Raw genomic sequence first — 23,912 nt, 5'->3', positions numbered from 1 at the left:
TAAAAGTAAAAAAGTACTCAATTTAAAATGTACTTTGAGTAAAAGTTACATATTTACTTTTAATTATTTGATGTAAAAAAAGTAAAATAAATCATAAATTAAATTGTTTTTAATGAACTATTATTCCACATAATAATTTGGATCTTTCAGGCAGTATTTGTTCAGACCCCCCCATAAAACATTTTCAAGAACAAGTGGCAACAAGGTTTCTATCATCCATTTTTTTTTACTGTTAAAAAATAATGGTCATACATGTGACTATAAACTGTATTTTTTTATAGTTTTACAGGTCATTGTTATATTTTAACTTCCCATTGCTCTGCTTTAACTGCTATTTACATGTTTTTATTTTACATTCAAGCAGATTGTTTAATGATAAAAATATTTACCACCACATGCTTTCGCAGGTTTTGAAGTTTTGAAAGCTGACAGCTCTGTCCGGGGGCGGGGCACATTTTGTATTGCATGAGGAGGTTACTGCCTCGTTATTCCACGTGCGAGCATCCGTGCGCCTGCGTATCTGCGCCAATTCATATTTTTTTTATTCAGACAATTGTTTTTTTCCCCCAGCATTTTATTTTTTACTCAGTATCGGGGAGTTTTCCAGTGTAGCAAAGTAAATTACTTGTGTCAAAATGTACTTGAGTAAAAATAAAATTACCTATTTTAAAAACTACTTTAAAAATTACAAATTACTCATAAAATCTACTCAATTACAGTAACTTGAGTAAATGTAATTCATTACTTTCCACCTCTGCATTTGCCCTAATGTGCAGTTGGACAGGTATACCTAATAAAGTGGCCAGTGAGTATAGATGAACTGTGTATGAGCATTTGCACAACGAATGAATGCAATGAGTGCAACTTAAAGTAGCAGAATGCATTTATATAAAGATCACAGCATTATCGTTATCACTATAGAAACGATGTCTTTCTTTTTAAACATAGAAATGTTTGGTTCTTTTAAAGCTACCAGTATATGTACGTAAGTGTGTGAGCTGGATGTGGGTCCATATACTGGCCACTGAATTCAGTGATGAGACCCAGTGATATTTTGATCCATTATCGCCCTCTTCTGGGTGAAGAACGTAAACCCCTTTCTGTTTAGTAATTGTGTTATCAAATATTTATAAATTTAATTGATAGTAGGGTAGACATGAAGAAATCAAACAGCATTTAAATATTTCCAAATATGCTAAACATACCCAGTGCTTTTTAATGCTGGATATCCAATAGCAAATACTAATGTAATTTAATATTTCCATTCAGTGTTAGTGAGGTACATTCAAAAAAAAAAAAAAAAAATTGTGACTAATCATGACCAATTGCACTTTTTCTTCTTAAGACTGAAACTTACAATAATGCATATTTAAATGTAAATAAAATAATATATTAGAAAAGAGATTAGAAAAATTATATTAGATTTATATTAGTGTCAAACGCTTAAATTAATTAAAATTATGATTTAAGAAATGTAAATGCTGAGAGGGGGTATGAGAGTAAGTGTTAGTTTGACTTATTGTATGAGATTAGTGAGATGAGATATTTTAGCATAAAAACATATACATATACATATATATATATATATATATAACATATACATACATAAAAACAATCTACATATAAATTCAGTAAAATGTCACCAGGCTCTGTAAAAAAAATTATTATGTGAGAAAGCTGCTGCCAAACTTTAAAATTAATAATTTCCTTTTTTAAAAAGTTTAACACTTTAAAGTTTCGAGATTAATTACATGCATTTGAATAAACACATCCTTTGCATAAATAATACAGCTTCACAGTTTAGATTAATAATTTATATAATTAGACTTTCTGAACTGATGTATGTAGTTTAGCATTTGTTTTGTTTTACTGTTTTATAGTGTGTTTAGTTAGTAACTTATAATCCACTCTGACTGACCTCCCCGACCAATCAGCTGCCAGTTCCTTTAAAACACTGGAATTAAGCTTGTATCTGTGTGTGTAGTTAATTATTTGTTGATTACTGATGTGTAATGCACCTTGAACAGTGAACACTGTGGTCAAATCCACTTAAAACGATTGACGAAATAAATACTGTACAATGCATTTATTACCAAAAACATTTAATTTACATTTCCCATGCACACAGCAATAGTAATATAATCCTGTTGGAATTAAAAACAGACAAATAAACATACAGTTATGGTTGTTAAATGTTGTTAATGGTTGTTTTTCTGAATTTTGTATTGTACTCAGCTCTTATCAGTGATTTTGTTGCGTCCAGAAACCAGATTAATGCAGCAGCTACTTCATGCTTATAATATAATGTTGGATTTATGCTGACATGCCCAAAATCATGGGACAAGAACAAGCAGTGTCCTATGGAAGCTAAAGAACACTGCACTGACCTGCGTGATTACATTGTGTGTGTTGGGTGTCCATTGTCCAAGGACAGTTCTAGCCAGATGCAGCCGGTCACAATCATTACCACCCACTGCACTGTCCAATGTGGGCGGTAATGACTTCTACGATGTAGTCCCATTAACACGATGATCACAAGATAACACCACACAACTTACACAACTGACTACAAATTTGAGTCTTCCCAAGCCTTTCCCTGAGGTAACACCTCGTGATCAATTTGAATACATGTATATATACTATCCCATGACTTCTGGCATGTCAGGGTTTTTTCAGCACATCACCACCATCATGACATCTTTCTTTATCCACACTTTATCCAAATAGAGAATACTACTGGTCCCCTCCACCATCCTGGAACACAATGTGGGAATCCAGGACAAGCACAGTCACTTTACTGGTATAGTCCATAATAACGCCATGCTAGTCTCCAGCTATTGGGATTTCTTAGCATTTTGTCTGGCTGCTTTTCTATTCAGCTGCAGGGTCTTCAGCTCTGTCATGGTTGAGAATGTCCTCTTCACCCATACAGCCTGAAACACATACATCAAACCCAGCGTCAGATCAGATATAGTGACAGTGCGTGAGTTTTAGTACGTTTTAGCATGCTAAAAAGTACTTTTAAAACGTGTATTGTGGTGCAGTCTCTTTTAAGAGAGAATCTAAGTGCTAATTCAGCATTTTGTTTTTGGTTTAACAGTGCATGAATGAGCAGATGGAGACTAAGTAAGCTGTTCTGATGTCTCCATGTTTGCAGTAGCACTTGTATCAGCATCATTAGCAGCACTGTGGTGGCTTAGGTAACCAGCAAACAAGCCATTATGGCCAGAAAATGATCCCATGACCTACAAGTCACTTTGATTTAAGAATAAATATACATGAAGCTTTGGAAAAAAATTAGGACAGCACTTTAGTTTCTGAATCAGTTTCTCCGATTTTGCTATTCTATAAACTACGGACAACATTTCTCCCAAATTCCAAATAAAATTATTGTAATTTAGAGCATTTATTTCAGAAAATGAGAAATGGCAGAAATAACAAAAAATATGCAGAGCTTTCAGACCTCAAATAATGCAAAGAAAACCAGTACATATTCAAAAAGTTTTAAGAGTTCGGTGGAATAACCCTGGTATTTAATCACAGTTTTCATGCATTGGAACATTGGAATGGTCTCCTCCACCAGTCTTACACACTGCTTTTGAATAATTTTATGCCTTTACTCCTGGTGCAAAAATTCAAGCAGTTCAGCTTGGTTTGATGGCTTGTGATCATTGACAGAGCACAGAGTCGCTGTCGTTCCCAGTCTCTTCCACCGTGTTATAATATCACTGACAGTTGGCTGTGGAATATTTAGTAGTGAGTAGTGAAATTGCACGACTAGACTTGTTGCTGCACAGGTGCTGCATCCTATCACGGTACCACAGTGCTGGAGTTCACTGAGCTCCTGAGAGCCTGAGACCCATTCTTTCACTAATGTTTGTAGAAGCAGTCCCAGCATGAGTAGCTGCTGCTTTAGTACACCAGTGAACATGGAAGTTTAATATAGTATATAGTGAATTAATTTAATTCTTTATATACCTGCTTGACACACCTGGGGCATGCAGTTGTTTGTAATAAACAGGGCTTGGATCTGCTTAAATATGTCAAAATGACCAAACCAATGAAACTGGTTGTTTGGAATAAAACCTAAAAATGCAAATTATACATATATACCGTTTTCCTACTTACATTGGCAATTTCTTATACATGAGCTTTGGCATGATAGCAATTATACACAGTACAGACACCTACTGATCATATCAGCTCATATCTTTACATTAAGTGCTCCTTTTAAGAGGCTTTGTATTATAGACCTCAACTTTACCCCACACCATCCATATTAAATGCCAAATTGTAATTACGTTATCAACTAAGGAAACAGACACGTATAAAACACTCTGTAGCCTTCCTATAGCTTCCAACTTTGTGTACATGAGCTATTGTAATTTTCTTTTTACATGTTTTTATTTTTTGTATCTTCGTTAATAGGCAGCTGCTTAAAGTAGCCCACAACTTTTGAATTTTGGAGTCAGAGTATTTATTAAGCTCATATTAAGCTTGACCACATGATGAATAATATGACATTAATAATAATAGTAATCTTACCACAATGATGATGCTGTTGAACAAGAGTGGCACTGAATACACCAACGATATGAACATTCCCTTGGAGTCAAAGTACTGGAACTTTGAAAATGACCTGCAGTTAAAAACAGACTCCTGATGAAACATTTGAGGAGTAGACAACAGTTTGAATGTGAAGTAAATTACAAAGGAAAAGTAGAATAACACAATTGGATTGAGTAACTTACCTCCAGTTCATGGCTGCCACTTCATTCAGATACTCTGCACTATAAACCATGGCAACTGAGGATGGCAAATATTTCACGTTAATTATGACATTTTAAGCCAGCAATAATTTAACAAAGGTAATATAACTCACTAGCAGTGTTGAGAGTGCTAAAAAATATGCAGAATTGTGCCACATTTGTCCCCATATAACATTTTGCACTAGTTTACAAGCTATGATTATAATCAGATAATCATTTTTTTAACGATTTTTTAACCATGGCAGGAATAATCAGTGATTATTTCTGCCATGGCCTCCACCAATTCTATATGAAAGAAACAGCTGAATGTGCTATCTCATTATTTATAGAAAATCATTACTTTGTGAGAGTAAGTTAATATTATGAGATAGTAAATCATTATTTTGAGATACTATCTCATTATTTTGAGATAGTAAGTCATTATTTTGAGATAGTAAGTTATCATTATGAGATAGTCAGTTAATATTTTGAGATAGTAAATCATTATTTTGAGATAGTAAGTCATTATTATGAGACCGTAAGTTATTATTTTGAGATACTCATCTCATCAACTTGAGATACTATCTCATCATTTTAAGATGGTGAGTAATTATTTTGAGATAGTAAGTCATCATTATGAGATAGTCAGTTGTTATTTTGAAATAGTAAATCATTATTTTGAGAAACGTTCTCATTATTTTGAGATACTATCACATTACTTAAAGAAAAAATAACTTTTTGTCCAAAAGCAAACATACTTGCTTCTCAAAATAATGATTTAGTATCTTCAAATAAAGCCTTACTGTCTTAAAATAATGACTTAGTACCTCAAAATAAAGACTTAGTACCTCAAAATAATGACTTAGTACCTCAAAATAAAGACTTAGTACCTCAAAATAATGAATTAGTACCTCAAAATAAAGACTTAGTACCTCAAAATAATGACTTAGTACCTCAAAATAATGACTTAGTACCTCAAAATAATGACTTAGTACCTCATAATAAAGACTTAGTACCTCAAAATAATGACTTAGTATCTCAAAATAATGACTTAGTACCTCAATATAATGACTTAGTACCTAAAAGTAATGACTTAGTACCTCAAAATAATGATTTAGTATCTCCAAATAAAGCCTTACTGTCTCGAAATAACGACTTAGTACCTCAAAATAATGATACAGCAGTTTACTTAATAATAAGAAAAATGGTCTGGGTATGTTTTTTCTATTTTAGGTGGCGGGAATAGGCTTCCATACGCATATGTTCCTTCATAGTCTGAATGACTTCAGTATTTATTTACATTAATATTATTCAAACAGTGTACACTGACCCATCAGTAGGAAGTGGCAGATCTGTAGTCTGTAGTATCTGCAGGTGAAGAGAGTAAAAGCGAAGCACAGGAGATGAAACATCAGCAGCCCCAGCAGCCATGGCTCAGTCCACTCGATCTACACAGAGAAAACACAGTAAAACAGCATTATTAAACCCCCTGATCAGGGTTATTCTATAATAAATAACAGGCCTGCAGTGTCAGACAGACAGCAGAGGGCTGGTTAACTGCCTAACACTGTCTAAAACGCCTCAAAAACCACTGATCCTGTTCTTACAGACTGCAGGAAGGTCCAGGCTGAGGTAACTCTTATATTGCTGAATCCATCTACAGGCGCTGAGCTGATATTCTGGGGTTTCTGAGCGGAGACCATTCTGATTATTAATAACTCTGAGCACTAACCCGAACCTACACCATAACACTGACTTCCGCATTCGTCACTGCTCTCGCTGCTCACACTCACACACTTCAAAATAAGAGTCTCTTTCGGTAAAACATAGAACATACACACGCATCAGATTTTTAACATCCGATTAGAAGATCTATGGAAGTCCTTTCCCGCCACCTAAAATAAAAAAACTGCATATACTGCACTGCATAAATATATTATTACTAAGTAAATTGTTATCTCATAATTTTTGAGGTATCAAGTCATTATTTTGAGATACTAAGTCATTATTTTGAGGTAATAAATCATTATTTTGAGATACTAAGTCATTATTTTGAGATTTTGCTTTTGGAAAAAGACGTTTTTTTCTTTTAAAATAATGACTTACTATCTCATAATAACTTACTATCTCATAATAATGACTTACTATCTCATAATAATGACTTACTATCTCATAATAATGACTTACTATCTCATAATAATGACTTACTATCTCATAATAGCTTGCTATCTCATAATAATGACTTACTGTCTCATAATAATGACTTACTACCTCAAGATAATGATTTACTATCTCAAAATAATGACTTACTATCTCAAAATAATAGTATCTCAAAATAATGACTTCATAACTAAAAGTAATGATATAGTATCTTAAAATAATAAAATAACAGTCTACGTCAGAGATTTCAGATGCAGAGCTTTCAGACCTCAAATAATGGAAAGAAAACAATTTCATATTTATAAAGATAAAATGTATGAGTTTAGAAATTAATATTTGGTGGAATAACTCTGTTTGTTTTTTAATTACAGTTTTTTACATGCATCTTGGCATCATGTTCTCCTCCACCAGTCTTACACACTGCTTTTGGATAACTTTATGCCTTTACTCCTGGTGCAAAAATTCAAGTAGTTCAGCTTGGTTTGATGGCTTGTGATTATCAATCTTCCTCTTAAGAGTTTTTTTTTTTTTTTTTGTAAAAGCAAAGAAACTTATTATTTGTAAGTGGTCTCTTATTTTTTATACCATAGGCTATATACAGTCTATGTTTTATACAGTATGTATGATATTTGTGCTGCTGCGCAGCTCCAGACTGTAGGTGGCGGTACCGCTGCCCGCTGCTGCTCAGTCCGCCATAAAGCTCCAGCAGCAGCGGCAGCAGCACTGGTAGCCATTACGGGTGTTTTCTTACTGGCGCTTCTGTGTCTCCGCTCCGCTCCCGCTCCTCTACCCGCCGAGCCCGCGTTTACCGCCCGCCCCGATGAAGGAGTTCCGCCCGGACTGACTCTGGGAGAATGGGGGTTTTAAACATTTCAGACCAGGTGAGAAAACCTGCACGGCTACAGACCGAGTCTGCGCAGCTCCGCGCAGCTACACTACACTAGCGCCAGCTAACAGCGCTGATTAGCTGCTGGTTTTAGAGGCAGTGTTGTGCCGAGATGTGCTGCCCTGTTAAATCGTGCTACCCTAGTGTATAATAGCTAACTAGTTAGGTACACAAGGCAAACATACAATAAGCACTAGAAGTGTGTAGCTGTAGGTCTCGGACATTCACTGTAGCTCATCCGGGTGAGTTTAAGATAATTAGCTTAAACTCTAGGTTATTCATGGTGATTAGAAACATGGGTTTCATATTAAAATTTGTTCTTGTTTTTTTGCTGCTTGTTATCGGCATTTATTTAATTATGTAGCTATGTATGTAGATTTGTAGCTAAGTAAATCACATAACCAGATAATGAGGTTTGAGAAAAATGGAAAAGTTGTATTTTTTATTGTATATTATTAGATTATTGCTTGTTGTTCTCAGTTATTTTTTCTTATGGTTTAATCAATGCCATTTACACTGTTACTTAAGCAGACAACGAGATATGAGCGAGAGAAAGAAATTGTGTTTGTGTTTAGAGTAATTGTTTTTGTTTTTTTATGGTTTTAATAATTGCCATTTATACCATATAGCTATGTAACTCACTGAAGCAGGCGAGATTGTGAGAAAGAAAGGAATTGTAGTTTTATTTTATATTTTAGATTAATTGCTTATTTTCTTATTTTTAATTAGGATTTAATAATTGCCTTTTACAATTTAACTCACATTGTTTAATAATCTCAAGCAAAAAGGAATAGGTTCTAATGCAATGTTTATTTTTAAACAAATAGCTAGCTAATAACTGTGGGGTGTGCGCATGCGCAGTGGCAGTGAGGAGCACATATCGGCAGGTAGCATAACTCGGCGGTGCTGGTGCGGCTAGCTGTCTGTTAGCAACCGTGTTAGCTTTAGCACTTTAGCTCGCTAAGGATTACCTAAAGGCGTTAGCTGTTCATGTAATAGCTAACGCTAACTAGCTTAGCTAGCTGTAGCTAACAGTGCTTGGTTTGGCTATGTAGGGTTAGCTTAGCTAACGGTTATTTCTGCAGATACAGTAGTGTTATGTAGTTTTTAATGTTATATTTGTGTTAATTTAGCTGAGATGTTGCGTTATTGTTTGCTGCGGGTTAGCCTATCTAGCTATCTAGGCTAACTTTAGCCCGCCTAACAAAATAACGCAGTTTTTTCTTTCACTTTCTGATTCTGAGTGAGTATATTTAATGTAATAAATGCATTTTATTGGCTTGTTCAGGTAAAAAGATTCAGACTGAACGCAGGCATTGAGATGCTTAAGATACTTTAACTATATACTAGTGCTTTTTAAAAAATGAGTATCATTGAAAATGTACTTAAAGTAATTCAGTTCAAAATGTGTAACTCATAATATATGTGTGATCTGTTTTAAATGTTTATTTCTTTTATTGTTGTTGATTTTAGCCAATGAAAACCCAAAAATCAGTAGCATAGAAAATAAGAACAATTGGTACTTTTGGCAGTGTGGGCAGTGTGCCAAGTCCTCCTGAAAAATGAAATCTACAACTCCATTAAAGTTGTCAGCAGAAGGAAACATGTAGTGCTGTAAGATTTTCTGGGAAAACACTGCACTGATTTGATAATAAAACAGTGGATCAACACCAACAGATGACATGTCTTTCCAAACCATCACTGACCATCAGTAAATTTTTGCGTTTAATTTGCAAATCAGAGTCTGGAGGAAGAGTGGAGAGACACACAGTCCAAACTGCTTGAGGTCTAGTGTGAAGTTTCCACAATCAGTGATGTTTTGTAGAGATATGTCAATCTTACAGCACTTCATGCTTCTCTCTGCTGACAACTTTTATGGAGATGCGGATTTTGTTTTCCAGCAGGACTTGACACAATGCAAACACTGTCAAAAGTACCAATTGTTCTTAAATAATATTAAACTTTTCGGAGACACTGATTTTTGGGTTTTCATTGGCTGTAAGCTGTAATCAACAATAAAATAAATAAACACTTAAATAGACCTATTAAAATTATGATAAATACTAAGCACTGAGGGAAGGTGTTTTCCTTTAGGTGGTTTAAGGGTACATTCTCTGGAGTGATGGAGCTTTGGGACAGAGCCAATTCCTTTGAGATGATTTGAAGATGCAGAGCTAATTATCCACCTGATCTCAGGTTCACAAGCAAATGATCGGAGCATCTAATAAAAGCTTGTTATAGATGCATACAGTATATAAGTGCTCATTATTTAATTCCTAATTTTTATTCTTCATTAAGATATATAATTGTTAAAAAATGTAAAAAAGAAAAGAAAAGAGGAATACAGTAAAAGGTTGAATTTTTGGGCTGTTTTTCCTTCATGTTTTATAACCTTCTCCTCGTTTGCCCTCCTCAGCCACCTCTGGTCCAGGCAATATTTAATCGGAATGCAGATGAAGTTCAGTTATTTTTGCACAAGAAGGATGAAGTCAATGCACTGGTACGTGGTTCTCTACTGAATGTTATGTGTAGTAGGATTTAGGCCTGTCACAATATGTTTGTGTTTTCACAATATACAGTATTGTCCCAGAATATATTGTGATAATGATATTTATATTTTAAGGACCAAGAGCGACGCACACCTCTGCATGCTGCTGCTTGGTTGGGGGACGTCCATATAATGGACCTCCTCATTTCTGCAGGTATTGTTGATGCACAGCATTGATGTTTCAATACATTGGGTTATTTTAATATTTCTTTATTTATTTATAAATGCTTAATAACTGGCTTAAACGGGCTATACTTTTCTATGTTATCTTCTGTAACTTGTTCTCTTGTTGTTTAGGTGCGAATGTCAATGCAAAAGACCATGTGTGGCTAACACCGTTACACAGGGCAGCTGCCTCCAGAAATGAGGTGAGTCGGCTGAATGAACAGTGTGTGTTCTGTCTCAATGAGTGACCACATGTTCTTGTTTGCCTACAGTTGAGTCAGGACTTAAAATGGGCTTATTTACATTTGTGGTTGGAGATATTTTAGACATGCAAACACAGGATTGCCGGGAGTATGTCAAGTCTCTGTCTGTTGTGTGGACCTTTTAAAAAGTGCTATGTTACAGTGACTGCTCTAGTTATGATATGGTCACCTGTTCAATAGCTATGTTAACATCTATCTTACTAGACAACAGTGAAATTGCATTGTGCACATTAATCTGCTGGCTATCTTAATCCCCCTTTGACTAGTTCCCTATCCATTGAAAGCGTGCCCAGTCCATTCAGTTGTGGGTCAGGCTTTGTAGTAGCTGGTAGCCAGTGTGTTTGTGCTGCTGTAGGGACAGGACCATAAGATTGGACACTATAGTTATTATAGATGATTCCTGCTCCTGATGAAAGTGGGAAAATAAACTTTAACAGAGTAACAAGTCCTCTCTGTTCCAGTGTGGAGCAGTACAGAGTGGTACCTAGTAACCTAAGCAAACAAACCTGGCAGTGAAAAAACCCAGATGACTCTGGAATCCCCACCCAGGTTACATGCACACTTACATGAGAAAACATTGAAGTAAAAAAATATTTCAAGAATACACTACTGCAACAAAATTTAAAATTACTTTTTATTATTACATGCGTTATGAGATATTAAAAATAATTTCAGAATCAGATTTGTAACAGAAGTCAATGATCCAGAATGTCATGATACTAATAATGCACTCCAAATATCTCCATATATCCAGGATTAAAGTAAAATAAATGATTATGGACAGATATAATCTGTCTCTAGTAGATATATAATGGGAAATGAGAACAGTGTGAATTTTTCTTTTTGCCAAAACACAGCAAAAAAAGTAGTTTCCTGATGTGATAATTAGTTGTGGATATATATGTATATGGCACGATATATCAGGGTATAATATCGTTCACGATATTCAAAATTGTTGGCAATATTATTGTGTGCAATATGATATGGCACACCCCTAATGCAATGTCAAATCTTTCCGAAATCGTGCAGCCCTAATGAGAATGCAGCTAATTGCTGACTGGTCTATGATACTAGACTGTGTTAGAGGCAGGACTGGGTGACTAAAAAGGTCACAGCCAGTTTAACACTATAAACTTTTAGCTTACTAAATCTTTGGCATGTATGATGGACATTAATATCCGAATTGTTTAATCAAATTGTATTGTTTATTTAATAAAACACATTAACCACACACACTCGCTCTTGATCCTAAATCTGATTTTGGTCTCATTTTTACTCTCTCTCGTTTCTTCCAGAGGGCCGTGGGGCTGCTGCTCCGAAAGGGGGCCGACGTGACGGCGAGGGACAAGTTCTGGCAGACGGCACTTCACATCGCAGCAGCCAATCGGGCCACTCGCTGCGCAGACACTCTGCTGCCCCACATCAGCAGCCTGAACATAGCGGACCGCACCGGCCGAGCTGCTCTTCATCACGCCGCCCAGAGCGGCTGCCAGGAGGTAGGAGGTTTATCTCAGGACTGGAGTTTATTACTGCATCTCTTCATCGTTTGTTTATGACTGAATTATCAGGTTTCTTATCTTCTTAAAGGATGTTTTTTTAATTCCTGTATCAACAGTAGTTGTGTTTTTTGACTTTGCTTTAGATGGTCAAATTGCTGCTGAACAAAGGAGCCAGTTTGAGTGCCAGTGATAAGAAGGAGAGGCAGCCCATCCACTGGGCTGCTTATCTGGGTGAGTGATCGGTCAGCTGTAATTTTATATGAATATCATTTGTGTTAATTCTAATATTGGAGTCTTACGTGAATTTCCTAAGGTTAAAAAAAATAATTTTCTTTTAGTATTTTTTTACTACATGTTGTTGCTGTCCAATTAAAAACTCATCTGCAAAAAGGCAACTTTGTAAACTTTCAATGGAAGTCAATGTAAAAAGAGTTTATTCCAGGTAATTTTGAAGAGTTTCTATTGGTCCATTCATCAAGACATTTTGGCACAGTGTAAGGGACAGGTTGTCTGTTCAAATTATGTAGTAAACTAAACATAGACAGAAATGGAGACGTGTTTTTCATAGGACAGCGACGATATTCTGTATAAATCAAAGGTTTATTTATTTATTTTTCTGTGACAATGAATGGAACACATAAGGAATCATGTAGGAACCTAAGTGTTAAACAAACCAAAATACTCTTAAGTGCTCTTATCTGGGGAGCTGTTAACTTGTGGTTTCTGAGGCTGATAACTCTGCTGAACTTATCCTGTACAACAGAGGAAACTCTTGTTTCTCCTTTCCTGGTACGGTCCAGATAAGAGCCATTTTCATCACATCATCATTGTCTTTGTGACTGCACTTGAGGATGCTTTCAGAATTTAAAATTAATTTAAAAGTTACATTTTTAAATGTTTCATTCTTGAGATGTTTGGTTTACAGACCTTCATTTTTTTTCAAGTATTTATCCTTATTACTTAGTTGAGTGGTATATAATTAATATTTTATGAATGTAATTATATTATTTAAAAAATATTTTATATTTGACACACTCTCATTGAGCAAGAAACACAACCTGATGTACACATTCGTTTATCTTCGTTTTCCGCATATTTTTCTCATATGTTGGTTATTTTAATTTTATATAATTTTGGAATCTTTCCAGGTCATCTGGAGGTGGTGAAACTGCTGGTATCTCAGGGCTCAGACAAGAGCTGTAAGGATAAGCGAGGCTATACTCCTCTCCATGCTGCTGCTGCCAGTGGACACGTCGATGTGGTCAAGTACCTGTTACGCAACGGAGCAGAGGTCAGCATCTCCATCTGTTTGATGAAATTATAGAAGTTACAATGTTGAGTGCTGGGTGTTTGATCAGCTATGTTTCTTTTTGGCAGCGTCGTGTTTGTTTTGATCTTCTTTTGATTTAGAATGCACACATAACCAGATACCCCTCTTTAGAGTACACCTTTTAGACTATAGAGTGAGCTAAATGAATCCTGTTCAAAGTTTTAAGTAATTTTGGTCTCCACAGTGCAATTGTGTACCATCATTAGCAGACTACCACAGCATTAGTATTTTGTTTTATTTTGAAAGACAATGCAGAACATGGTTGCATTAACCCATCCAGGCAAACTTTGAAACTAATGTCGCATTCTGCCTCAAACTCAGTTGGTATCAGCAATCAGCCCCAAAAATGCATACTTTTGGAAAATAGTATTCTTTATATAGATATTTATGTGTTATTACCCTTTATCTACATCTGCTCACTACTTTCCATTATATGATTACTTCATCTGTTTACGAGAGGTGTGAGATTTTTGCTGGTTAATGAAAGCTGTTCCCTCTCTTCCCTCTGCCCCTCTCAGATTGATGAGCCCAATGCCTTTGGAAACACCGCTCTGCATGTAGCCTGCTACACGGGGCAGGAGGCAGTAGCTAACGAGCTGGTGAACCGCGGGGCTAACGTCAACCAGCCCAACAACCGTGGCTACACCCCACTGCACTTAGCCGCCGTGTCCACTAACGGTGCCCTCTGCCTGGAGCTGCTGGTCAACAACGGGGCTGACGTCAACATGCAGGTCTGGGAGAACCAGCCTTAATTTTTTTTTTTTTTTTTTTTTTTTAATCTGAAAATTAATCTTTATTCTGAACCAGTAGTTAATTTTTTTTCTTAAAATATTTCAATGTACACTGAAATGAAATCAATCATTGACTGATGATCAATTTATTATGAAAATTGGCAAATTTGGCAAAGATGTTTGTTGGCAAACATTGTGTTTTTTTTTTTTTTTTTTTTTTTTTTTTTTTTTCCTCCCCCTTCTTCTTCCCCCCCCCTATTGAAATCAACCTTTTTTATTTAAACCCTCATGACCCTCATTTACAGTGAAGCTGAGCTTTATAATAAAGAAATGAAGAGGGAAAAAATGAGTGTTTCAATGTTTGAAAAAACAATAAGACCTAAAAGTCAAGGTTTATTTATATTGCGCCTTTTGTACACAAAGCACTTTACAAATGAGTAAATATAAAAAGAAGTAAAATAAAAAAAAAAACATGTAAGAGGATGACACTAAAAATAAATATAAAAAAATCATTAAAGCATGAATAAAACAAGATCCAAGAAAATAATAAACTGTACAAGGCAAAGGAGAATTTACCAGGACCAGAGAAGGTAAACTAGCGAGTCTCCAGTATAGGTTCCTCAGTTTGCAGACACCTGCAGCAACCTCTGCTTTATCAAATCAGTGCTGGGCTAAATCATACTTTGTCTGTCTATAGGAAATTATGAGACAAATCTTTGCCAACATTTGTAGTAGTGGGTTGTGACTGAAGAACTTGTTTTTTACTTTGTCATTACTATTGCGTAATTTTCTTTTCTTTAGAGCAAAGAAGGCAAGAGCCCCCTTCACATGGCCGCCATTCATGGACGCTTCACTCGCTCCCAGATTCTCATTCAGAATGGTACAGATATTTGTTTTTTTTCTGTTTTTATACTGAATTGCACACTAAACATATATACATACCTTAATTCTCAATCTTGCGCTCTCTCTTTCCCTCTGAAACTTGTTTAGGTGGGGAGATAGACTGTGTGGACAGATATGGCAATACTCCTCTTCATGTTGCTGCTAAGTATGGCCATGAGCTGCTCATCAGCACCCTAATGACAAACGGTGCTGACACGGCCAGGTATGTGATGAATAAGCATTTGGAAGGTTTTAGAAAGGTAAATGTTGGCAGGCAGTACTTTTAAATATTGAATATTAACGATGAACAGAATAGAGACAGAGAGACAGCTGTTTGGCACCCGTGGCCCTAAACCAGAACTGGTTTTGTTTGTCATAAGAGCAGTTATAACTGGGGCAAATTTAGATTAGTCTAATAAAAATGTTAACCATAGGATTAAGATGCTACTTAAACCCTTGGAAATTTATTAGTCAGTATTAAGAAAATTTTGAGCATTATTTGTTTGTTCACAATAGGTCTGGTTCAGCATATCTTGTTGCGTTCCTCAAAACACTGGTCTCTTGATCATAGTCTGTGGAGAAAGGCAAAACAAAGTAGTTACATAGCTTAAATTGTTTACACCTGTGATATCCCAGGGGGTTGCTGTGGTACAGCAAAGTCATTGCTGTGTGGTTTTGCTAGGTGGTTGATATGAGCATATATGGTTTCCCAGATTGTTTTTAATTTACTAATAAGTGCTTATTGTATTGCATGAGGGTTTCTATGGCCTTTCAGGTGGTGTACATAATGTTTCTTGGTGGTTGCAGTTGCTATGTCTCAGGTGGTTGCTCACATGTAGCTAAGTGGTTGATGCGCTACCATATGTTTCTGATCGAGTGTTACCAATTGAGGATGATTGAGGATGCCAAAACTTTTCCTCTCTCTTCATTCCTATAGGGATCCCTTAGCAATAGAATCTGCAAAAATATCTCACTTGGCAGAAACCAGAATTATACTATATACATTAAAGTTATATAAAGTCCACCTCTCACAATCGGACAAATAAAGCTGGAATTGGAATGATTTCTGTCTAAAACTGTGGGATAAGATATGTAGCAGGAATTCCACTGATGTATCTGCTTTTTATGTTTTAAGACATAAGAGTATAGAACCAGCACACATTTAGGAAAATGAAGGTGAACTCGAGCGTCATAAAGAAAAAGACATTATCAGTTTTCTTTTTTTCTTTTTTTTTTAATTAATCCGTCATCTATAATGGTGCACATATAGTTAAAAAAATGGTGCACAGCCTTACCTACTTACCTTTACTGCATGTGTTCTTTTATTTTAGGAAGAGGATAAAACTTTCTGTTGTATTTCTTAGTAGTGCTGCTGCCGTTGTGTATTTTAACCACCCTGTGTCCTTTTTTTTTTTTTTTTTTTTTTTTTTTTTAAATAAAGGCAAGGGATTCACGGGATGTTCCCACTGCACCTAGCTGTGCTCTACGGGTTCTCTGACTGTTGTCGCAAGCTACTCTCCTCAGGTACTTTTCTTACCCCCCTCCTCATGTATCGCACCCTTTCTGCCTACAGTCTGGTAATTAGGATATATATATATATATATCCTAAGTCTTATTTTTCATTTTAGCTGTTATACTAGGATAGAGTGCAGTTTGTTAAGGCTCTAATTGTTCTATTTTTTTACATGATTGTCTGTGTATTTTTTTTTATTATTATTATTTATGTTATGTGCACACTGCTGCTACCAAAAAAATCCACTAGATGGCATTACAAATATATCTTAATTAAATTATTTTAATTTGACCTTTAGTGCCTAATGTGGTGTATTACAGATCACTTTGCATCACTTATATCAAGCCCACCTTTTTGAAATAAGAAATTGTAAATTTGATTAATCAAACCGGCATAGGCCTCTCTGCTGTAAAAAAAAGAAAAAAGTAAATCGAATCGAATCGTGACCCTAAAATCGTAAATAAAATCGAATCGAGGATTTAGAGAATCGTCAAACCCCTAATATTGAAAACTGGATCCTCCTAACGAGTGCTGCTGTGTTCTCCTGTGCAGGTCAGCTGTACAGCATAGTGCTGTCTATGAGCAAAGAGCACGTGCTCTCAGCTGGCTTTGACATCAACACTCCAGATGACTTTGGGAGAACCTGCTTACACGCTGCTGCCTCTGGAGGGTAAGAATGAAAAACTTTGTTGACTCAGGCCCAGTACCATTTACCCCGTTAAATTATGTTACAATATAGTGAAAGTCTTGAGTAGGGTTGTGCCATACATCACATGCAATAATATTGCTAAATAAAATGTGTTTGTTTTGTTTTTTTTTTTGTTTTTTTTTTGTTCTTGCAGTATTCATAATTCTCCCCTCTTCTTTCTTCATCAATACAGAAACACTGAATGTCTCAACCTGCTCTTGAGCAGTGGTGCTGACATGAACAAGAAAGACAAGTTTGGAAGGTATGCAACATTCCCATACATTCTAGCATTTTATAGCAATCATGGATTTCAAAACATTCTTTCAAAAATAATAGAGAATATAGCTAGTATGAGACCCTTCTTTTTTTCCCATTTTCTCCCAATTTGGATATCAAATTGTCCCCACCCCTTTGTGCGTCCCCATCACCGGTGACACCCGTGACCCTTGGAGGATGCGGACGAGCACACGCCTTCTCCGACGCGTGTGAAGTCAGTCACCTCTTTTTTCGAGCTGCTGCGGATGAATCATTGCCTGAGCAGCTAGCGCGCTCGGAGGAAAGCACAGCGGCCAGGTTCCGATTCATCCGCTCACAGATGCCTCATGCCGCCCAGCGCCACCTTAAGTGTGATGGGGAGAGAGCGCCATCTACCCACCCCAGAGGGAGCAGGGCCAATTTTGCTCCCTCTAAGCACCGGCAGCTTGATGGCAAAGCTGCATGAGCGGGGGTTTGAACCTGCGACCTCCCGTAGAAGGAAGAAATTTTGTTTCGTGCATGATTCTGCACAGGGTTCCTGAGGGTCCTTAAAGTCTTAAATTAAAATCCTGTGATTTAAGGTCTTAAATTGTCTTATTTACTGGAAATTAGCTGTAGATATTAATTTTTTAGATGGTGCATTTAAGATCTAATTCAGGGAGAGAATTAACATAAGCAGTGAGCAAGCTAACATTAGCGCAAGTTAGTTAGCATACCAACGTTAGCGGCGAGCTAGCTACGTTACCGAGAAGAGAATAAAGGTTAGCGGTGAGCTAGCTAACATTGCCGGCGAGTTAGATAAGCTCTCAGGAGGAGAACTAAGGTTAGGGGAGTGCTCGATATTAAAGCAAAAAAGCATTACATTTGACTTTAAAAATGGTGCAAGTGGCTGCAGTTCAGACTTGATCTGTCGTTCACCTCTTCTGTTTCTGTAAACATCTGTGCTGTTGTAATTTATTCAGATGTTTAATGTGTGTGTTTTCTTTGTGCAGGACCCCTTTGCACTATGCGGCTGCCAATAGGAGGTATCAGTGTGTGGTGATTCTGGTGGGAGCGGGGGCAGAAGTCAACGAGCCTGACCGATCAGGCTGCACACCTTTACACTACTCTGCTGCATCAACAGCTTTCTGCAGGTAAAAGTCCAAAAAACACACACGTGTGGAGGTGTGATGGATCACAGTATAAAGCAATAGGGAGTCAGACTGGATGTAGAGAAGTATAAAACATATACCAATCACAATCAGATTCACTCTATTTGGATAAAGGAGAGATTTATCTGGATAGGGGTTTTATTGAACGATGAGAAGCCGGAATGAAAACCAGCTGAAATGAAATAGTAACAAGGCAATTTTTATAATGTAAGAAGTAGAAAGTTTAGATAATTGAGTGAAAATGTTAAAATAATTACTTCAGTGAAGTATAGAGAACCAGCATTTCTATTTAATTAAGTATTTGTAGTTATTTGACACCTATGTGTTGTGTGCTTCCCAGACATCCCAGCACTTTTAGTCTCCCACAGATAAAGCAGTGGTGTTGTCCACTACACTAACCTCTCCATGCTCTCCCCTTTTAGGCAGGACAGAGCCCAGCAGAGCCCTGAGGATGGAGAAAAGGAATCGTTCATGTATGTCTTTGTCTTCCTTTCATACTTTTTAACATGTACTTAATTGCTTACCTCGCAGTATTGCATAGTTTTCGCATGTTTTTGCACACTGTAATGATTTTAAAATGTTTTTTTTTAAAGTATAATATTATCATAGTAAAAATGGTGTGTATTAAGGCTTTCTGTGTTTGTGTTCTGACAGTATTCTTTGTGTGTGTATTTAGGTGTGTGGAGTATTTGCTGGATAATGGAGCAGACCCATGTATGCGCAACTCTAAAGGATACAGCCCTGTTCACTACTCAGCTGCTCATGGAAACAAGCAGAGCCTGGAGCTGGTGAGGAGGAGCTGCACACATACCAAAAACTCTATTGGAGTTTTTATGCTGTACATGGATGTAGAATATATGATGTTGAAGAGGAAAAGACTTTGATCTTTGTCTTTGTTTGGTAGCTGTTGGTGATGTCCTTCAACACATCAGGAGATGCAGAGAGCTGTGGACCGGTCAGTCCGTTACACCTAGCAGTAAGTTTACGGCTAATGCTAATGCTCCAGCCTTAGTGATGGGGAAATCTAAGCTTACTATAAATAAACTAAAGCGCTTTGCTCACGCAAATAAACAGTTTTCAGGAGAGGAACATCCAGCGCTCGTATAAAAATACAATTAAATAATAAAATAATAAAACACTATTTTAACAGTTTACAGGTTCGTTTACTTAGCTTAACTTTATTTAGCTTAGTTTAACGTAGCAAGACCTGCTGAGTTAGAAGAAAAACATGGCGACACCCCTGTTCCTTACTAGTATATAATTATTATAGTGCCAAAAATACGGTCTGTTTAAAAAAAATCTATTATTAAAGCTTTAAAAAAAAAAAACGTGGGCAGTCATGTTTTACATATACGTGCACTATTAGATTTTTTTTTATTTTAACGTTAAATATAATACCTTAAATATATTGCTTCCGTTAGTATGTTTAGTAAGTAATTATAATCCTTTAGGAAGCAAAAGACATTTTTTTGAGTAATGCAAAATATTTATTGATTAATAATTAAACTATAGCAGGGTAGAAGCATTATTGGTTACTTACATTACTGTACATTTGTTTGCATATGGATTTTGCGTACTATAATTTAATTTGTTTATTTATAGTAAATAATTGTCCAGAAAATGACTGTTAATTTATATTAGAGTTTATTAATCTTGAACAAAGTTGGCAGTGGCTGTAATTGTAATTTTGTCACGGTTAAATCAAAAAAGTATAGTTTTTTTTTCTTAAATGTGTTAAATTTGTGCTTCACAGGCGTCAGCAGGACACTGGGAGTGTGTGAATGTGTTGTTGGAGTCAGGAATGCAGGTGGAAGTGTGTGACTCAGTGGGTCGCTCTGTGCTCTATGTGGCCTCTCAGAAAGGCCATTCCCGCTGTGTAGAGCTCCTGCTTAGCCAGTCAGCGTCCTGCCTGTTCACCGAGCACTGCAGCAGGTGGACCCCGCTCCACATTGCAGGTAAAGTTCTGTCTGCTTTCTCAAAGTCATGCAATTAACATAGAGATCATTGATCAGTCACTTTTTCTTGAAAACTGACCTTTTTTAAAGTGATAAAATTACACGTGTGTGTTCCGCAGCTGTCAATGGCCACACGGAGTGTCTACAGATGCTTATATCCAGCAAGGAGGACCCTGATCTCCCTAATATTTCAGACACTGAGGGACAGTGAGTGAACTTTTTTTCCCTTTTTGTTCTCCAGTGTTTTATCATTATTTTAAAATGTTCTGTATTGTAGATTAATACTAAAGTCATCCAATCTATGAGGAACGTATATGGAATTATATAGTAAACATAAAGTGTTAAACAAACTAGAATATGTTTTGATATTTTAGATTCTTCAAAGCAGCACCTCTTGCTTAGATTAGACCGTTTAGCACATCTTGTCTGTATTTTCTCAGTCAGCTGTATTAGGTAGAGTCACCTGGAATTCAGGCTTTCAGTTAACAGCTGTGCTGAACTCATCAAGTGTTAATTACTTGAATTTCTTGTTGTTTTGAGTAATGTTCTAATCCAGATTACAAGAAGCAAGAAATACTCAACTAAGTAAATAAAAAAATACTTTAAAAAATGAAGGTCAGTCAATCCCCAAACATTTCAAGAACTTTGAAAGTATCCTCAAGTGTAGTCGCAAATAAAAAAAATAAAAAAAACTTTTAAGATCGAACTGGCACTCATCAGGTCCACCCCAGGAAAGGAAGAGCAAGAGCTTCCTCTGTTGTGCAGGATAAGTTAATCAGAGTTACCAGCCTTAGAAACCACAAGTTACCAGCTCTCTAGATAAGAGCAACTAAATGCTTCATAGAGTATTTTGCTTTAACACTTAAGTTACTACATGATTTCTTATGTGTTCCTTCATAGTCTGGATGACTACAGTATTTATTTAAACCTTTTGCTGACAAAAATGTGCAAATACATGCACGCAATGATTGTTTAGGCCCTGTAGAGAAACATTGCCAATAGAATAAGACTCTGGAGTAGACAATCATAAAACTCAGGCCTGGGATACAGGAAGAAACAATGAGAACAGGTGAACTAATAATTTGGTAAATATAGTGTATGTGATCAACTGTATGTGTAAAGAGTTTTAAGCATGATTGATTGTCAGTTTGTCCAGTTATTTTAGATGTACTGATACTGAGGGCTTATATATGGAGTGCAGTAGTTTAAATGTGTCACTGATGTTTTGTCTCCCTCCAGAACTCCTCTGATGCTGGCTGTACTGGATGGCCACATTGACTGTGTGCGTTTGCTGCTAGACCAAGGGGCCTGTCCTGATAGTAAAGACAGGAAAGGCAGGACGGCCTTACACAGAGCGGTCAGTCCACACACACACACACACACACACACACACTGCCCACACTTCTTGCAGTTATTTTTGTTTAAAATTAGTCAACCTAAGATAAAACATTGTTGAATGTGTCAAATACTCAGTGTTTCTAAACAGCTCTGTGATTCAGAAAGCTGAGGAAAAGCTTATTACATTGCAGTGTATTCTAGATTATTTGAGCCTTTGCACTGAACGCTACTCATTAAAATATTCCAATAGTATTAAAGTGTCTCCAAAAAACACATTTAAACACATCAGATAAGTGACATTTTCAGCATTTAAATCCCACATTTAGTGGCTGCTGTTGTCTTTGGAGTGACCAAGAGAAACAGACAGCGAGTTACCGTGATCTGCAGCCAAAACAAATTCAACCCAAAGTCTAACTAAAACCCGCCCTTCGGAAAGCTTAAACTAGCCTAAAATCAGCCCAGCCCAATTTGGCTCAAAAATTGCTTACCTGGCAACTTGAGTTACAGAGGCAGTTCAAGAGCACAATATGGATTAATACAAAAAGAAGCAAATACTAATAAATAAACATAATATAAAAGTAATAAACCCATATATTACTTGTATATTATTAGTTTATTTAATGTATATATTTCCCTCTTAGTAAAATGATTAGAAAAAAATATTGAATAAAGTTATGTTCTTTAATATTTACATCTTAATTAAAGACAACCTCTGGTATGTTTGAATGTTGATCTATAGTACCTATAGTGTTTTTAAAATTACAAAGCATTTTTGTGATATGGTGGGTCCCCACACCAATCACCAACTATCCTGAAAGACCATTTTTAATATTCAATTATGTAGGTTACCCCTGCTACTTACCGGCTTCCTTATGGAGTGGCAGCGCGCGGGTCACCCAGCTTTTATACCCTTAATGGGGTGGGAAGAAACCTTTGGTGCCGGGGGGGTTCCAGATTACCTGTGGGGGGAAAAAGCAAAATTGTTAATTAAATGTGTATATATATATATATATAGGTGTATTATACTTACCTGTCCTATAAGTCCTAGTATGTCGTATGAGTGAAGATAACCGGTTATGTGTATATTTGTTATATGTGTAATTGTTGGTAGCTGTCTCACCCATGTACTCTTTTGGTTTAGCCCGGGGGGTATTTAAGGGGTATAGGGTGAGCATTACGGGAGGAGAGGTAGATTGAGTTCTCTGAGACGGACATGTTTGCTGGAGCTAAAAAGCTTAAGAACTCTATTAAGGACTGGGTTAGCGTTCTTACCCTTAAGTCTTAACTAGTGGTAGCATTATCCACTTATCTCTGCCTACTCCTAAAAAATAAGTGTATATAGTGTATTGTATTCTTTTGTTTTTTTGTCAATAAACGTAAGTCAGCTGAACAGTTTACAACTGCCCAAAGCGCCTCCTTTTGCCTTTACGTCGCTATTCAACAGCGGTACCTCCTGACCACACCACCCACACTACCACAAATGGTGGCAGTGGTTTAAACTGCAAATGGTTACAGCCATCTGTACCTGTTGAAGCCACTTGTCCCAGTCAGATCCTGTATCTATGACAAATTTTCTCAACATGTGTTTGAGAGTTTTGTTGAATCTCTCAGTAAGGCCATAAGTCTGAGGCTGCTCTTCGCGTACCGGGAGGTACCACAGTCATCTAGTGGATTCTCACCGTTTGAGCTGCTCTTCGAACGAGAGGTGCGAGGACCCCTAGATGTGCTGAAAGAAGCTTGGGAGGGTGAGAAGCCAGAGCTGCAGCTGAACATCCTGTCGTACGTCAGGAGGATGAGGGA

The 23,912-nt window shown here is 36.6% G+C and overlaps 2 protein-coding genes across 11 annotated transcripts in view; one reads left to right on the top strand and one right to left on the bottom strand.

Annotated features, from left to right (window-relative positions):
• The window catches only part of tmem18 (transmembrane protein 18), a 58,207-nt gene extending 51,683 nt beyond the window's left edge, over nucleotides 1-6,524 (bottom strand). The window contains exons 1-5 of one of the 3 annotated variants that reach the window (XM_049462919.1): nucleotides 6,356-6,522; nucleotides 6,079-6,196; nucleotides 4,752-4,806; nucleotides 4,546-4,639; nucleotides 2,072-2,933 (exon numbers count right to left, since the gene is read on the bottom strand). In XM_049462919.1, coding sequence (XP_049318876.1) covers nucleotides 2,835-2,933; nucleotides 4,546-4,639; nucleotides 4,752-4,806; nucleotides 6,079-6,196; nucleotides 6,356-6,451 — 462 coding nt within the window. In that variant the 5' untranslated portion in view covers nucleotides 6,452-6,522 and the 3' untranslated portion in view covers nucleotides 2,072-2,834. Of the gene's footprint in view, nucleotides 1-2,071; nucleotides 2,934-4,545; nucleotides 4,640-4,751; nucleotides 4,807-6,078; nucleotides 6,197-6,355 lie in introns of those variants that run through there. The other 2 variants (XM_049462920.1, XM_049462921.1) reach the window with 2 other exon arrangements.
• The window catches only part of ankrd52a (ankyrin repeat domain 52a), an 82,736-nt gene that overhangs the window by 45,293 nt on the left and 13,531 nt on the right, over nucleotides 1-23,912 (top strand). For 3 of the 8 annotated variants that reach the window (XM_022663612.2, XM_049462915.1, XM_049462913.1), the window contains exons 1-20: nucleotides 7,578-7,789; nucleotides 10,211-10,294; nucleotides 10,418-10,496; nucleotides 10,640-10,710; nucleotides 12,066-12,266; nucleotides 12,413-12,500; nucleotides 13,418-13,560; nucleotides 14,118-14,330; nucleotides 15,132-15,210; nucleotides 15,321-15,435; nucleotides 16,654-16,736; nucleotides 17,278-17,395; nucleotides 17,607-17,675; nucleotides 18,661-18,801; nucleotides 19,242-19,292; nucleotides 19,496-19,607; nucleotides 19,724-19,795; nucleotides 20,573-20,774; nucleotides 20,894-20,981; nucleotides 22,014-22,131. In XM_022663612.2, coding sequence (XP_022519333.2) covers nucleotides 7,763-7,789; nucleotides 10,211-10,294; nucleotides 10,418-10,496; nucleotides 10,640-10,710; nucleotides 12,066-12,266; nucleotides 12,413-12,500; nucleotides 13,418-13,560; nucleotides 14,118-14,330; nucleotides 15,132-15,210; nucleotides 15,321-15,435; nucleotides 16,654-16,736; nucleotides 17,278-17,395; nucleotides 17,607-17,675; nucleotides 18,661-18,801; nucleotides 19,242-19,292; nucleotides 19,496-19,607; nucleotides 19,724-19,795; nucleotides 20,573-20,774; nucleotides 20,894-20,981; nucleotides 22,014-22,131 — 2,154 coding nt within the window. In that variant the 5' untranslated portion in view covers nucleotides 7,578-7,762. Of the gene's footprint in view, nucleotides 1-7,568; nucleotides 7,790-10,210; nucleotides 10,295-10,417; nucleotides 10,497-10,639; nucleotides 10,711-12,065; nucleotides 12,267-12,412; nucleotides 12,501-13,417; nucleotides 13,561-14,117; nucleotides 14,331-15,131; nucleotides 15,211-15,320; nucleotides 15,436-16,653; nucleotides 16,737-17,277; nucleotides 17,396-17,606; nucleotides 17,676-18,660; nucleotides 18,802-19,241; nucleotides 19,293-19,495; nucleotides 19,608-19,723; nucleotides 19,840-20,572; nucleotides 20,775-20,893; nucleotides 20,982-22,013; nucleotides 22,132-23,912 lie in introns of those variants that run through there. The other 5 variants (XM_049462914.1, XM_049462911.1, XM_049462912.1 and 2 more) reach the window with 5 other exon arrangements.

This window comes from Astyanax mexicanus, chromosome 13 (assembly GCF_023375975.1).
Source record: "Astyanax mexicanus isolate ESR-SI-001 chromosome 13, AstMex3_surface, whole genome shotgun sequence".
NCBI classification, from domain to species: domain Eukaryota; kingdom Metazoa; phylum Chordata; class Actinopteri; order Characiformes; family Acestrorhamphidae; genus Astyanax; species Astyanax mexicanus.
The sequence above is the reverse complement of the archived record's forward strand: the minus strand, read 5'-3'. Positions and strand labels throughout refer to the sequence as shown.